Below are 16,567 nucleotides of genomic sequence, written 5' to 3'. Positions count from 1 at the left end.
AGTGTTACCGAGGTGTCAAGTCGCGATGGTTCTTGCGGTTGTGAGTCGGTGGTGCCGCGCGTGGCCATGGCGCAAGTACTCAACGAATAGCGGTGTTGTAGCGACGAGAAAAAAGACGTTGAAAAGAGAGGGGTTTGCGCGAAAATGGAATGAATTAGTATGGAGATTGAATCGGCGATAGAGATGCGAGGGTTCGGCAATTAAATCCGTCAATCATTGCGGTAGCATCACGTCGCTTGAGTCAGCGCGTTGGGCGGTCCGTTTGGCACGGACATTCTGCTCGGATTTCCCAGCGCACCCATTTTCGCAGATGTGAACATGACTGCCTTTCTCTCTGGACAAGATAGTGGTGTGTGTTGGCGATGGTGATGGTGATGTCGGCACGGAATCGCGCGGTCCTGAGGGCAGGCATGACGTAAGGACTTCGAGGTATCTTCAATCGCAACGAAATGTGACCGCATATTTCCTTCTATGTCGAACATAGGCGATGTAAATAGGATAGCTGCGTTGCCACGCAAACTTGTTGGAGATGGTTACAAAGAAAGGTCAGCTAGCGTGTGAGAAGTCAGGCGTGCTAAATGTAAGGTATTGACACCCACGCCCACGCTAGATCGCCACATCCCGGGAGGTCGCGTCAAGCGCCGCAATCAGCCGAGCTACTTCCTTGCCCACGGCTGTCCTCATAAGACCACCCAACATTCTGCGGATCGACTTGCGGCAAAGACGTTGTGTAACAACGCCTCCAAAAATTCACTGCTGTCTGACTGGCTACCAGCAGTTAAACATATCTGATGACCTATGCCATATGAAGCTAACTAGGTAGCATTCAGTCAGATTGAGTAGAGCAGGCCTAACAATATGCCGAGAAACAGGAGAGCTTAAGAGACGCGCAGTCGCATTCAGTCAACCCGCAAAATGAAGGTCCAACTTGTGAATACAAGAGAATAAGGATAGCAGAGTAGTTCCCGAGACGTTCACCACGAATCTACCAAAAGGTAGACTCTTGACTCTGAATTCGGCGTACGGTATCGTCGTACGTTCCTCGATCAGGTTGGCAGCACAGTCACGCCAAAAAGCATCATAGGTAACCAGAGTACCACATTGCATCGCCATGTCTTCCTCCTCTGCCACTACCGCAGCTGAGGAGATTGACATAGAGACCTTTCTACCAACGTACCTCCAGCCGCGGCGCGCCTACACCTTTCCGTCTATCGAGTCTCTTCCTTACAACGACCAAGCGTACTCACTGAGGCTTCAGCGATCGATCAGACTTGCTGTACTACCTGACTCGGGTGTGGAACGGTGGTTTATCTATCTTGTTGGCTTCGCTACTATCAGTGGACTTATTGTCTCTATTGTTGCTATTGTGGTTAAGTGAATGCGTGGAACCAAGTTACTATCTCAACGAACAGACTGAACCAGGACCCGGCCGCAGTCTGAGTCAAAGGCGGACCCTATGGTTTCTGAGTGCATTGAAGTGGTGATTGCGCTCCAAGATATCAAAAGGAGACATCAAATGAAGCCTCGCAAGAAGAAAGGGTTTCGAGTGCGTCCATATAGCTTATGGGTGGTTCAGATAAGCTATACAATAGTCGCTTGATGTATTTCCTGACGGAAGCTTAGCAGCGCAGCTCTCATTCTAAAGTAACTTCAAGGCTGCCTAACCCGATAAAGGGTACCTAGGTAGCTTGGTAAACATTGACGGTTGTACGGAGCAACAGCCTTGGAAAACGCATACAGGAAGTCGGGTGAGCACTAGTAGTGCATGACAGTGTCTTATTGGCACAGGGGACGCTGCTGCGGCGAGCTGGCCTCGGAAGAATCGACGGCCCGGCAGTGGCGCGCGATCATTGTGGAAGAACGAAGAAGACGAGTGGGATATATCAAGATGCTCAGTGGGCGATAGAGACTGTTGAAAGGAGAAGAACCTAGGCTCCCAAGAAACGCCGCACTATTCATGATCCCTCGATCCTGGTGTTCCGCGAACTCTATTGACACAATTCACCACTACCACCCGTGCGTGGGTCTCAGGTAGCCTATGGCTTTAGCACCGCGCTAACCGATAATGATTAGACCCAGTCCCATATCGCATCGCTATGTTTTCTTCAACCAGCACGACGGTTGAGCAACTTGTTGACGAAAGCCAAGTATCTCAGCTGGCTCACGACGCATTCATACCACTTCGGCTGATCAATACCGACTCGACGCTACCGACGCACATCTTACCACCACGCGCCTACAGTCTACCTCCTGCCTTCGAGCCCGATTTCAACAACGACAATCGAACAACGGCATCGAGAGCCAGAGCTGCTGTTGTAACCAAATTTACGGAAAAAACATGGTTTTTACACGTTGAGAAGTACGCCCCTGTTATTGGAATTGTTATCGCTGTCATCGCAATCGCTGTCACAGTTGTTGGAATTGTAGTCGGAGTTGTTCTTGCCGTTACGGTGAAATAAGCCATATGAAGAGACGATTCGAGTTCATAAGCGGTGTCGCATCGCTCAAATACCAAATGCCGTATGCAATGGAAAATAGGGAGCTCTCAGAGCTACCTAGGTACCTATGAAGATTGCTCGTGAAGTGTGACCGGGCCGCAGTCTGAGTCAAAGGCGCACTCTATTCTTTCTGTGACGGATTGAATTATTGTCGAGATACCTAGTGAAACTTTTGCGAGGAAGAAAGAACTTTGAGTACTTCGAAAAAACCAATACGCACTCTTGCGACTGATACGACAGCTTACACATGTGCGCGTGGTTTAAATAAGATGAATGAAGTGGCTGGTTTCCTCGAGAGTCGACACGCCTAGGTGTGTGTAGAGGAAGAGACGACAGGCGGTGCGGAACCGCGCGGTTGCCGGGGCCCAACAAGCCTGCATGACGTCAATATCTAGTGCGCGACCTGCCACGACCTTGTGCCTCCTGCCACTACCGATATGAAAACCCATGTACAATGATCGCGAGACCCGAGGATATACCTTTCAAGCCATTCCACATAAGCAGTGCTCATCATCCATGCCAAAAACGAGTGTAAGCAGAGATCTTCTGAACAAAGTGTAGCAGTCCATGCAAGTACCGACCATTGCATTGCCCCAGTTGACCTAAGTGATCCAGGTCCGGAGCTTAGCCGTATTGACTTACAAACCAGTCTGAAGACATAACTGGCATTGTATTTGCACTTTCCCGCGTCCGACAACACCTCACTTGACCTTCAAACCTTTCTCTGGCCTAGTGGAACACATGAAATGGCGTCGATGGCCCTGAGAACATCTACGCGTCCAGTCGCATCTAAATTCACCCTCAAGCTGGCCCGTTCACACTCGCCCTGACCAGTGCCACTTGCAGTTGCGCCCGGATTCCGGCTTGCTCTGCTATATGGGCCCTAGTGGTCTCGTCTCACCAGCTCACGATGCATCTTATTCGCGCTACGTTGCATGCCCAGGTGATGATCATGCAGCCTCATAGCCTCTGCAGCGCGCATTCCCAAAGTCCTCGTCGGCCAGGTATATGAACTCTGTTCGCCGGAAACAAACTTCAAGACTCCCGTTTGGACGGAGAACAACCAATAGTCCTCTCTTCTACCGCACTGTACATTTTACGCAAGGCTTTTCTAGTCAATCCTACTACGGTATGTGGCTTAGCATGATCTGGTCTATGATTGGCCGATACAGCACACTAAAGTATGATAGTCAATTCAAGTAACGCATCACCAATGCTCTCTTCAGACACCACCGCAGCCAAGGAGATCAATATGGACACCTTGTTGCCCACATATATCCGATCGCGCCGCGCCTATACCTTCCCTCCACTCAACCATCATCCATCCAACGATCGAAGAAGCCCTCCAAGCACCAACGGTAGGGCACGTGTAAGAACATGGCATCATTGCATTATGAAGAACGCCAAACTCATCACACTTATTATTTGGGCTGTTGGGATTATGGTTGCAATAGTTGGAATTATTGTTACCGCTGTTGTTACTGTTGTAGCCAAGTGAATGAGTCGGACAGATGTTTTATCGTTCACAAAAGGTTCATGTAGAACATGGCATGCTAGGCTATGGAGTGAGATACAATAGAGAGGAAGATCTAAGAATACTTCGCAAGAAGAAAGCATGTTTAGTGCTTCCGCATCTTCCATGATCACTTTTCATAAACCATGCAATGGCTTGACATAGTCCTGGACGTGAAATCGTCAGTGCCACGCTCTACTGAGTTGTGGCTTCAAGGCTGCCTGATCTAGAAAAGGCGAGCTAACCTATCGTCCGCCAAGTTGGGCTTATGTAAATGACTCTTGACCTTATTGGCTACGCGTTCTCAGCCTTGCTGTCCGTCCTGATAGAGTATCTGCGTGCAGGGAAGCATGAACAGAAAGCACGAGCCACCTACGCGGCAGGCACGGTAGCTGTGAAAGAGGGGCAGGGGGGCGATCAATGCAGCTCGAGACCGGGATATGTGCAAGTGAACCAGACAGCCGGGCGGGTTTCCTGACGCCACGGCGATCTGATTGGCTTCGACTACGTCTCACCGGCCTGCGGGTGTGTCTGGTTGGCTTGAGCTGAACGCGCCTCAACCGATATTTTTGATCTTTGAACCGAATGGCCCTGAAGGCGTGGGCGTAATAGTAGTATATCAAGTTGGAGTGCCGTGCCAAAGGTCTCGACAGAAGAAGAGCCAAACCCTCCGTCAAAGACTTCAGTGTTAGTTGTATTTACATACCCTACCGTTTCGCATTCTGTATACTGATAATCCATGTGTTAGCCAATCAGTACCATAGCGCATCGCAATGTCCCATCCCATCGCTCCTGCAGCCGAGCAGGCTAACTCGGGCTCTTTCCTTCCAACCCACGTCTTATCACAACCACAACGCGCTCACACTCTACCTTCTGCCTTCAGTCCCTACTATCTACGCAACCAATCGATACTCTCAAATGCCGATAGTATCGCGATCGCACATCACGAGAAGAAGACCTGGCTGATTCATGTCAAGGAGTATGCTACGGTTATTGGGGTCGCTCTTACATTTATCGGAGTCATTGTCGCTATAATTACTGCTGTGATCAAGTGACGTGAATCAAGCTAGGATGTTTGTAAAGATAGACTAGAGAGAGAGAAATATACCCAATGAGATTTTTGCGAACAAAGAAGGAGCTTGAGTACTTTCGCACATGCCATTACTTGTCCTCGAGAAGCGTCTAACAGGTTTTGCACATGTGAACTTGGACATTTGGACGCACTTTTTTGAATCAACGCGCCCGGGTGTGTGTGTTCTATGGTCATAGTGATCTCGACCGCAGAATTGGGTGCTTGTTGTGAGAAATACCTAGGTAAACGTGTCGAGCTCTTGGAAGAGTTGGGCTGGCGACGTGACATAAGCACCTGAGCGTGCTCAGATACTGCGAAACTTGTAGCTAAGCGTCTTTAGCTCGAGGTCGAGGTGTTTCCCGGTGCCCTGTTCCGTGCTGTACAACTTGATGCCCACACTCAGCATGCGGCTACCCGTATGCAGTGTACGGGTAGCGTCTTCGCAGCTGTCTGAGCATATGCACGACCAGGTATAACCAGAAGATTGAGCATATGCGCGACCAGGAATAACCAGAAACGCGAGCATAACCGTAATGACACCAAGAAAACCAGCGTCGACGCCCCTCAATGCATAAATGCTCTTCTTTGCCAGCTGACCTCGGAGACTGAAAACTGGATACACTGCACAGAGTCACCACAGCTCATCTGCACTACGCAATGTAGCTCACCTATACCCCAGTTAATCAGACTAATGGCTAATTTACCACAGCCAATCAAATCGTCCCATTCGTCTTCAACCCTGTCGCCATGTCTCCTCCTTCTGCCGTCGCTACAACCGAGCAAGTCAACCTGAATAACTTGCTGCCCGTGTATCAACCGCCACAGCGCGTTCAGACACTCCCTACGTTTGGCACGCTTCCAGTCAACAATCGAACGATGCTCGCAAGGGCCCATGCAACCGCGTCCGGTGTGAGAGCCTGGCTTACCCGTATCGAAGGACACACCGGCTTTATCGGCCTTGTCGTCGCCATTATTACGCTCATTGTCACTATCGTGGGGATTATCGTCGCCGCTGTCATTACTGTTGCGGTCAAGTGAGCTACCAGTACCAGAGGGATCAGGTCGAAGCAGCCCGCAGCATCTGACATGTCCAACCTAAGACACGTCTAACCTAAGACATGTCCAACCTAAAGAGCGGGTCAAAAAGTGTTTAAAGGAGTTCGCATAGTTTGTAACAAAAGCTAGTTGGGAAGTGCGATGGATGGAGATGTACATTGGAATGGACTGGAGAGGCTTACATACTGTCGCGTCGCGTATACATCTGGGTGGACACGTCAGGCTTCTTCCAGTTTCAGAGCCAGCGTTGTGTGTTTTTGAATCTTTCTCATTGTCGCGTATTCCCTGTTTGTTTGTATTTTTGTACACATACGTATCCATATCATTTACTACCCGCGCGAGTCTTTCAATACTGCGGATGCAAAGAGCACGTCTTCCATAGTCGTGATAACCAAGCTCTTGTTTCCTTCAACATTGTGCGACAACTCCTCTAGACGATAACTGTTGTTCGACTGGTTTCAAGGTTGTATTATCCGATGAGTGAGCCAATCAAGTGGTTGTCGTTTGCGAAAAGTCCGCGTGGGACGCGATGTGCGAGGCCGTGGATAGAAGCAGAACAGAGAAAGAGGTCTTTTGAGTGATTCCACACAGATGTTCCGTGGTAGCCGCTTGATGTAGTCCTGCGCGTGTAAAATATCAGCAATACGAATCATCAAGTCCAACGGTTGATGTGCTTGGTGCTGCTAGCTTTCCCGTAAGGCTGGTGCAGCCTTCGAGCCTGAGCGGACACATCTGTTCGAGGTGAGCTGACCTAACAACAGCTAACCGCGCGAATAGAAATTTCCTCAGAAGACATGGTATGTCTTGCCCAAACACATAGATGTACATCTGCCTTTGCTTTGGATTTGATCCTTATGTTCAGTAGTTTTACCGTCATCAGCACCTCTCAAAACGCGCGGTGGTAAAGCATTTCTCTGGCATGACGCCAGGACCCGGAATGTCGTTCAGTGCGACTTGAAGAGGCGCACGATGGTGTCTTGTTTCAGAAACAGCACTGGTTTCAGAAATGTCGCCCAAAAGCACGTTCAGTAAAAGACCACGGGGAATTGGGCAGATTGCTGACATCATCCCGTTCGATCGGGTGAAAAGTGGATTTCATTCGCTATGCACATGTGATAATCTTGGCCCGCGGGCGCACGGACGTCCCCAGCATTCGCAAGCTACACCTCCCGAGGTCACTCAGGTCAACAGCTCAACAGCTGTTGAGGATGTATTATTCGGACGTTGCCGGCATCTGTTTTCACAGCGACAAAGCAAAGACGTATAAATCCTCAGCGCCCGCAAGATGCTTCAAGATGTAGAATCCACAGTACCTCACACAGTCAAAACTGCTTTAACTTTTTTGCTTGACTGCGCAGCATTATTACCGATTTGCTTAGGCGTCTGTACGTTAGCCCCCCGGCATCTGGGCTCTGATTGGCTGTGCTCATGAGGCTGACCCATCATAGTCGAGCAAAGTACCGCATTGCAACTTCGGAAGGCCATGTCTTCCACGGATCCTACTCTACCTCTGCTGCCCATTGTCACCACCGAATCTACTGTACCTACGCCCTCCCCACCACCACCCGCCCTCATATCACCTTCTGCCGTCGATCGCGATCTCGAAAGAAACGACAACATCAACACGAACAACCATCCACCAACCTCGAGACGCAGACCTACCCTCCCAACTAGGCTTACCGAGCAAGCGTGGTTCAAACATATCGAAAGGCATGCCCCTTTCATTGGACTTGTCATTAGCATTGCTGCATTCGGCGCCACCTGTGTTGGGATCATTATCGCCATTGTCATTGCAGTCGCTGAGTGAGCTCCACTACAGAGGTGTGAGGGACGTGGAAGAAATGAGGTGTACGGAAGAGGTATGAGATGTATGGAAGAGGTGTAAGGTTCATGGAAGAAGTGGGGAGGAATACGTATGGAGGTGTCCAGAAGGAAGCGATGGGCATTTCCTGGCATTGCTTTTCTAGAGGTGTTTCGGTGTATAATGGCGTTCTGCAGAATTAGACTAGAGAGATACCCAATAACGTTTTTTGCTGGAAAGAAAAGACTTCGAGTATATGCCGATAGTATGCCGAACGATCCACGATATCTGTTGTTACATCTCTGTACCTCAATTAACGCCGACGCTGATGATAAATACCAAACCGGTTCAATCTCAACTTATGCTCATCGACCTTGGCTCTGGCAACTCCAACAATGAGAAGCTTTACCCAAACTCCCCGTTCTCGTTGCCATCCTCTTATGCACCTACTCCACGCCCTCAGCCCTCTTCCTATACCCCTCCCTCCGTTCCAAACTCTCCGGCTCCTTACCCGCCGCCTCGATAATATCGACCTTCGGCTGTTCCTCCGTCATATCAATCCTGCCCGGCCTCCTGGGCCTCAGTTGCGTCCTCTGCGTAATCGGATAAAAGTACGCCGCCCGCTGCATCTTGCTGTCACGCAGCGGCTCATTCGCATGCTTCTCAGGATCATGCAGCGCAAGCGCAACAACGTCGCCGTAAGTATCGCTTGGATCGCCGACTTGCTGGCTCGTCTCGTACGTACGCACGTTGTCGTATTTGAAGCATTTGCGCGGCTGGCCCTCGTCGTCTTCGGCGATGTCGAAGTCGATGTCTGCTTCGTTGGTGGGGTCGTGCGTGGTGAAGTTGCGTTTGATGCCGCGGACCTTGTTCCTGTCTGAGGGGAGGAAGTATTCGAATTGCCAGCGGGGGATCGGGGGTGGGACGGTGGGGTCCAGGCGATGGGCTTCGCGGTCTTCCATGTACTTTTCTTGGTCTTGGATTGTTTGGCCGGCCGGGCGGAGGAGCGCGACGTCGAGACGCGGGTCGTAGGATGGGTCGAGTGGGTTGTTAATCGGGGGTGCGGTGAACTTGAAGACCATGTAGCCGCCGGTGTCGGGCATGGCGTCCCAGTCTGGGAGGAGTGGGTAGGAGTCCACGAGTGTCAAGTTGGGGTTTCGGGGGTTCTTGGGCTTGTTCCATGCTAGTCGCTCTTCAGGCGTCGATTCCGCTGCCCTGATGTTCTCGGCGCCGTCTTGGCCGTTGTAGGCGTCTGCTGGGTACGCGATGTTGAAGCTCTTCAGGATGTGTCTCGCGATGTTGGTTGGGTCGTCTAACGACGTCTCTACCTGCTTTCGCTTCCTCCGCAGGCGCATCGTGTTGGACGAGTTGCTAGACTCGAATTTGGAGCCGCCGGTTGTGCTTGAGGTGACATATTCGGTTCGTCGCAGGAAAGTCGCGCCAGAGGCATTGGTCTGCGTCTTGCCGAGCTGGTTCGGTGGTCGCATCAGCGCCCTGTCTGCTGTACTGAGCGGTGGCGGGTGAGGCATCGCCTGGATAGCTGTTGGACGCGTCAGTCGCTGCGAGGGTTTGCGCCACGGGTTCGCTCTTACCAGACTCGTCTCCATCGAATACCTTGGGGATACCCACCAAATCGATGGGCATTCCCAGCTCCGCATCAGCCTCAATATTCAGCGACTGCTCTCGCGCTAATCTCGATGCAAAGCCTGCTGATGTGTATTGACCGCTCGAAAGACCAGTGTTGGGGATGTCCAGCAGCTTTGGCGGACAGGGTGGAGGAGGCAGCGCATTCGAATATCGGATTTTAGCAATGTAGTCCTGGTGGACAACAGGGCGCCCGGAGCTCATGATGCCGTCTTTGCGCGCACCGTCGTCTTGGGGTGGTGGAGGTGATTGCGCGGTTTGGTGAGGTTAAAGAAAGTTGATGAGCTCGGAATGTCAACGCGCCAGGCAAGCCGCGCCAAGACGCGTTCCGCGCTATCACCAGGGGCCTTCGCCATCTACCCAATGTAGAATTCCACCTGCTCATAGGCGTCGCGCTCGACCTTGGAGTCTTTTTGCGAGTAGCCTTTGGCTGTGTACGTTCATGCTTCGAATATCTTGTAGCTGCGGCTTGCTGGGCTGCTCTTCAAAGGTGGTTGTCTACTGTACTCCAGCCCGAATCAAGACCCCGGTCTGACTCAAAGGCGCAATCCATCCTCCGGTAGTCATCTACTGATATTCTTGATGTGAGTTTCGCGTATGAAAAGCGTGAAGACTTAGCAGTACGAAATCGGGAAAGTGATGAAATAGATTAACGTTCAACGTAACGACCGTGATGATAATATTAGGTAAATATTCTATAATGACCCAGCTCCTATTTACAAACACCTCTCTGCCACCCATTATCCAGGGTCCATACTGTCATCCTGTCTATTACCGCGACCAATATGCATGGCTGCAGTTTCCTATACCCAAAACGCCATGTCTCATACCAGCTCCGCATCGAAGCGTGTGGGTAGTTATCAGCCGGAAGAGGTTCTACCACCTCCCAACCATCAAGCGTGCGGCTAAAACCGACAAACACTCGTTAAAGATTGTAAACATGCGAGCAAAGATCGCTCAGTTGGCCTTCTTGAGCTTGGCAGCGGCCATCTTGCGCTCACGGCGCTTCTTGGAGGCCTCAGCACCGGCCTCGGTGTCGAAGAGCAGGTCCCACCACCTGAAGCTGCTGGCGTAGTTGCCGATGAACTTCTCGTGGTGAACGTCGTGGTGCTCGGCGCCGGCCCAGAAAGGCAGGAAGTGGTGCAGACTCCATGGGAACTCGTAGCCGCTGTGCGCGTCGATGGCCTGGAACACACGGAGGCAGATCCACGCGTACATGGTCAAGATGTGGAGGTCCTTGGTGATGGCGCAGAAGACGATTGGGACTCCGACAGTACCGAAGCCCAGGATCATGACTTCAATGGGCGAGGCGTACTCAGCGGCCAGACCGAAGGGAGCAGAGTATTGGTGGTGGATCTTGTGGATGTTCTTGTAGAGGAAGGAGCTGGCGTGCATGGCGCGGTGCATCCAGTAGTGCCATGCGTCCTCGAAGACGAAGAAGATGGCGATCTGGTACGCCATCTTGTAGATGCTGGGGAAGGGAACGGAGGTCTGGAGGCCGAAGTATTGGCACATGGGGTGGAACATCCAGATCTGGGGAAGCTCGACGGTGAAGTGGGACAGGAGGACGAGGGCGGCGCATTGCGTTTGTTCCCAGGTAGTGGGGATTTTTTGCTGCGGCAAGTTAGCTTTCGTTGCATAAAGCTTGACAATCGCGGAGACGTACGTGTTGGAGCTTGTATCGGTTGAAGAAGGGTATGCAGTCGATGATGATCCAGGGAAGCGCGCGTCCAAAGTAAAACAGCTCGTGGAAGACAAAGGACATGATTCCTGTTGCTAGGACATCGTTGCCCATCCATGCGTACCAGGCCATCCACATCTTCTCGAGGTAGTTGAGCTGCACATTGTACTTGGAGATCTCCTCAAAGGAGCCCCAGTAGGTGTCCTGCGCCATAGGCGTCAGGAGGGAGGTTGCGTTGTTCCTGTCATCTATTAGTATCTAGGGTATGCGACTTCGGGGTACTTCGGGATCGGGCGTACATTGTGGCTGCTCTCAATGTCCAGCAGTAAAAAGAGAGGGCAGATGCAGTTTGCAGAGGTAGAGCGAAGGAACGACTGCAGGTTGCAGAGTGGTGAAGGAGCGATTGGCGGAGGTGCTGCAGTGAAGAAGAGCAGATGCAGCAGCAAAGGAGGCGGATTAAATTGGAGATTGGCGGCCCTGATCGACGTTCGTACCACTTTTGCCACCCAAGGTTCACTCAGTTCCGAGCGGCCAACGCGTGGGCGCAAATGCACTAGTGCCTGCCCAGAAGACGCGCCAGGCCAATTACCCTTCGCCCCTGTCACTCACCGCCTGCTGAGCTTTCTGTTCGGCAGCGGCTCGAGTGTCCCCGGCTTCCACATCACACCAGCGCCGCCCTGCAAGGCGACTGTGGATCGTGTCACGGTGAGCCCACCGCAGGCTGATAAAGTCGCTCGCCCTAGGCTTCTAGAATTGCGGCATGACTGGACGGCATCGGCAGTGCTAATCGCCAGAGCATGACGCGGTCGGCCCGACGAATCACATCACCACGAGTACGGCGATGTACTAAGCCACGTTCACTTTGTCACTCGAAGTCTGACATCGGCATGTGGATGTGGTCATGAGGTATTCCAGTGTAGCTATTTGACTGGTTATACTCAGCACCATCTACACTTTTCCAACATGTACTCGAGCCATCTCTCCAAACAAGGAATCCTATGACAATCATCGGCCCTACCATCATGGGATTACTACAAGTTTCGCAAAGCGTCCATTCCAATACTGTTGTTTCATCTCCGACAGAATCTTGAACTTAGTCTCACGCAGTCGCTTAAAAGCGCGGATTTCTCGAAGAACCGTTCTCCAACTACCAGATGTGAGATGGATGCTAGTCAAGAACACTTCCCGCGCTGTAGAATTAACTCTGCGGAGGAAGGGTATGAGCTGTTCGCTGGTGACGGCGTATCCAATGAGTTCGAGCCGGATCAGGTGAGGAAAGCGAGACTTGGCGAGGAGAGAGAAGGTCTCGTAGTCAACTGCGCAGCTGGAATCTGTCTTGCAGCCGACGAGCCGGAGTTCGGTGGTGTTCCAACATACTGGGCGTGAGTTGAGACGCTCATACTTCGGATCGAGTCTCATTGTCGAAGGCGCCCTGATGTTGTCCACCGGATGCGCATGGTCCACATCTACAAAGTTGAGTTTCTGAAAGCTTGAGTGATCTAGATATGGCCATACTCCAGGTAGAGACAATCGTTCAGTCCCGGTGAGGTTGCGCATATTCAAGTGAATAATTTCCTTGTCGAAGCCCGTGTCCGACAATATCCAATGCAGCAAGCGCATGTGTCCTGCGGAAATGTAGGTGCCAATCTCGCGATTGTAGATACGTTGGAACAGAAAACGAGCAAGATTAGTATGGGCGTAGTCAAACCCTATACTCATGATGAAAGGTTCTGAACGCGGTAACGGCTTATGAGCGCTACTTCTTGACCCGAAATGTATCTCCTTGAGTCCTTCCATAGTTTTGAAAGCGGAGAAGATCTCTTTGAGAAGAACCGGGGCGTATTTAGCCCAGAATAGCTGCCGTACAGGTGTAATCTGAACTCCGTTAGCACATAGTGACTCCCAACAACGTGACTAAAGGGACGAGCCCGCACTCAAAGATCGCAGTCTGCTCTACCTGTACGACGTACCTTGTTCTGGATTTCCCGAAATTTGGCTGACTCCACGGTATAGCCGAGCCAGTGGTATTTGTCTCGATCTCCTTTTTTGTATTCCCTTATGGCGTCCATTCCAGGGTCGATAAACTCAACGCATTGAATACAGTCTCGCCAATGAATTACCGACGTAATCTCAAGAAGCGCTGTCAACCCGTCTTTTGTCATCAGCACTCGAATGTGTCTGAGCCTGCGCCTCATACGTGGGCAAAGCAAATAGGCGGCGGCTGCGCGGAAGAAGCGACAGGTCTGACGTAACGCAAGTAGCTCGTGTACAGGCGAACCGGGTATGAACTTCACGATGTTTCTGATGAGCTCCATGGGAAGGTTATCGAGTGCTGGTTTAGGCGGAGGTGCAAGTACGCATGGCATCGCAGCACAGGCATCAGCCACGCCGTCGTCTGCAGTCATCGTTGTAGGTGCCAAAGTTATGAGAGCACACATCGTGGTGTCGTTGAGGTGTTGGAGTGGCTCGGGAGAGCGAATTGCCTAGTTCAGAACTTGGTGTAAGGCTATTCCCGACAGTGAATGAACAACCGTTGCCCTCACTTGGCCAAAGAGCTCCACGCACATGCGGTGGCGCTTTTCTCTCTTGAGAACTCGGTGGTCCGCCTCTTCCACTCTTGAATAGATTTGCGGGTCTATAGATGACCAACAGATCAGCTTGGAAGCACCTGTCGAACCTGAGATCCATCCCAAATGGTCGAGCCCCATGTTGACGTACTCATAGGCTCAATGGGCGGGAGTGCGCCCCGCGGTGGCCTAAATTCCCGGCTACAGCTGCTAAATGTTGGACTAGGCGATGGGATGATTGGCGTCCTGAACATGGCAGGAGTCCACTCTGGTGTGCCGTCCCCGACCAAGCGCCTTCCGGGACCTGGACTGGGCTGCTCTCTGCTCCTCACCTTGACCATCGCTCTACGGAAGAGTGGTCGCAGAAACGGTATGGAGGCTGAGATGAGACCGACATGCTGTTCCACTTGGCTCCACATCAAAAGATCTGCTGTAGTTAGTCCTTGTTGTATATAGTCGGACACCCAGAAAATTGTAGTGTAAAGCCGAATGGCGGAAGCTATTATGGCCATGATACCGACGGAAAAGATGGCTATCAGCTCAAGACGGCGTCTCAGCGGCATTGTCGGAAGATTCCAAAAGAACAATATCGGTAACGTCCAGATGATCACATCCGTGACGAGGTTATAGATGGCATTGAAGAGCCAGAATGGATTTGGATTGTAACAATGGAGGTCGAAGATGTGTAGGACCCACATTCGATACCAAGCATCCCATCCGAACGCATCGGTGATCGGAATGCACATGAGAATGGAGGCGATGATCATGGATACTCCTCCAGAGACTGTGATGGCCAAGAGTACACGGACGACGTATTGGAAGCGTTTGTTCGACGCGGCGATAGAATGGTAAACTAAGTCGATCCTGTTAGCCGAGTAGATCCTTCAGAAATGAGCGTTCCGAGGAATATTGAAAGCACATGGGCAAATGAATGGCCGTTCGACGCGCCATCGCAGCCACTTGTGTTGTACTCGAAGCTCTCTGTGTTCATCCCTGGAATCGTGTGGCATAGAACGTACATAGCAATATCGACGTCTTGATGAGACAAAGATTGAGGATGAAATTGACTCGATATAGCCAAATCGATAGCAGCGAGCCTGTGATTACGGGTCTGTAGGTTTCCCATTCGCCTTTCTATGCTATGTTAGACCACAGTCATTCAACAGCTAGTAGCTACTTACAACAACATGGCTATAATCGAGGAAATGGATCATGAAGCAATGTACCACCACTGATGGCCTAGATTTAGGAATTAATGAGTCAGTTCAGCTCCCCTGGGTTCCGCGGAGACGTTCATACCAAGTTGCGATCTGGATCTGGTTAGCAATAGCAGCACAGGGAGCGAGTATACACTCACAAGGGCCAGAAGCATGACCCAGTCGGACGACGTGAGCTTTCCAACATAGCAATACCGAGTGTAGAATCTGAACTGTCAGCCAACGTTGCGATCAGGGTTGCGAACGGTCGACGCACCTGAGCGCTACAACCACGGTCGATATGGAGGTAAGCACAAAAGCCAAGATGATAGAAAGTCGGCCATGAGGGGCCATCGAGAACGGTTCTGGAGCTTGACGATGAATCCGTTCACACGAACGGAATGGAATGCTGACAGGAAAAAGAAACCGTGGAGGTGATACTCATGATGATGTGTAGGGGTGCCGCAGCCACTGACTATCAAACATCAACGGCAATATCCACAATGCCAATCGCGCGAAAGACGGCGTTCTCTAACGCATCCATGCATCGGCGGGAGTCCCACATCAGGATCCGAGTCAGGTTCAGACTGTCCAGATTTGGGCGGGTGATGAGTCGCGTCGCCCAGGCTGACCAAACGGTGTGGCGGGGAAGTGCCGGCAGACAATGTTAGACCAAGGGTTATGCAACACCAACCGATGTGAGCAGTGCTGCATAGCTGTCAAATTGTCCCTGCTTCCCCGCACCGTACCACGCGACATTCATCTCAGCAGCAGTTTACGCGCCAGGTGTTTGGCAGGGTATGGATAAATCTGCAAAGTGAAGCTTGGGCCGTCGCCGCCTCAGACAACCCGCCAACTCAATTGATCCTGCCTCAACTGGCCCCAACAGAATAGCAGCCCAGATATTGATCTCAGCTCTTTTGATGTTCTGTGCACTCTTACCGCTTCTATATTGATTTATCCCCTGCCCTGACTTGACGTAATTCGACCGATGTGTAGATGGCGAGTTTGCACTCAGCGCGTTACATTGTATATGTTGCTAGGCGTGCCATATTCTTGACTTGGGGTTGAAACGGGTGTCCACTGTATATTTACCGGCTACTTCGGTAGTCTGAAGAAGACGCAGGCCTTAGCGACCTACCGTGGGCTTCAGCGATTGCCATGTGAGACCGAGCCCATAGAGACTTTCATGTGTGAGGGAGAGAGAATATACTAAGCAGACCGTTCACCGTGTCATCAGGGATCAATCAGAGTCAGCTTGGAATGTTGAGGCCCGGGGTTTGGGCGCAGAATCCAGCGTGCGCAGGCGAAATAAGAGTGGCTTTCTTCGATAAGACACCGGTGCCATGACTTGCATAGGGCTGAAAGCCGTCCGCATGAACGTGAATCGCGAAAGGTCCGAATATGATATATATGGAAGGAGATCGCGAGTAATACCGCAAGGAGAGAGTTTAGAACCTGAATCTGCTGCAAATGCGTTCCGGAAGCAAGGCATTACGATGAGATGGCGTTGAGCGAGTCAGATGGATCGTGGGCGGC

General features: G+C 51.4%; 1 protein-coding gene across 1 annotated transcript; it reads right to left on the bottom strand.

Annotated features, from left to right (window-relative positions):
- Positions 1 to 10,541: 10,541 nt before the first annotated feature.
- Positions 10,542 to 11,478, bottom strand: J4E93_000822 (uncharacterized protein; the record flags this gene model as incomplete). Its single annotated transcript, XM_049338779.1, has 2 exons — positions 10,542 to 11,198; positions 11,251 to 11,478. 2 exons carry the CDS (start codon positions 11,476 to 11,478, stop codon positions 10,542 to 10,544), a joined length of 885 nt encoding a protein of 294 aa, XP_049204664.1.
- Between the last annotated feature and the right edge of the window lie 5,089 nt (positions 11,479 to 16,567).

The sequence above is a fragment of the Alternaria ventricosa genome, assembly GCF_023758065.1.
Source record: "Alternaria ventricosa strain BMP 2768 chromosome Unknown scaffold_1, whole genome shotgun sequence".
Classification (NCBI taxonomy): domain Eukaryota; kingdom Fungi; phylum Ascomycota; class Dothideomycetes; order Pleosporales; family Pleosporaceae; genus Alternaria; species Alternaria ventricosa.
Note: the sequence above shows the minus strand (reverse complement) of the source record. Positions and strands in the feature narration are given on the sequence as shown.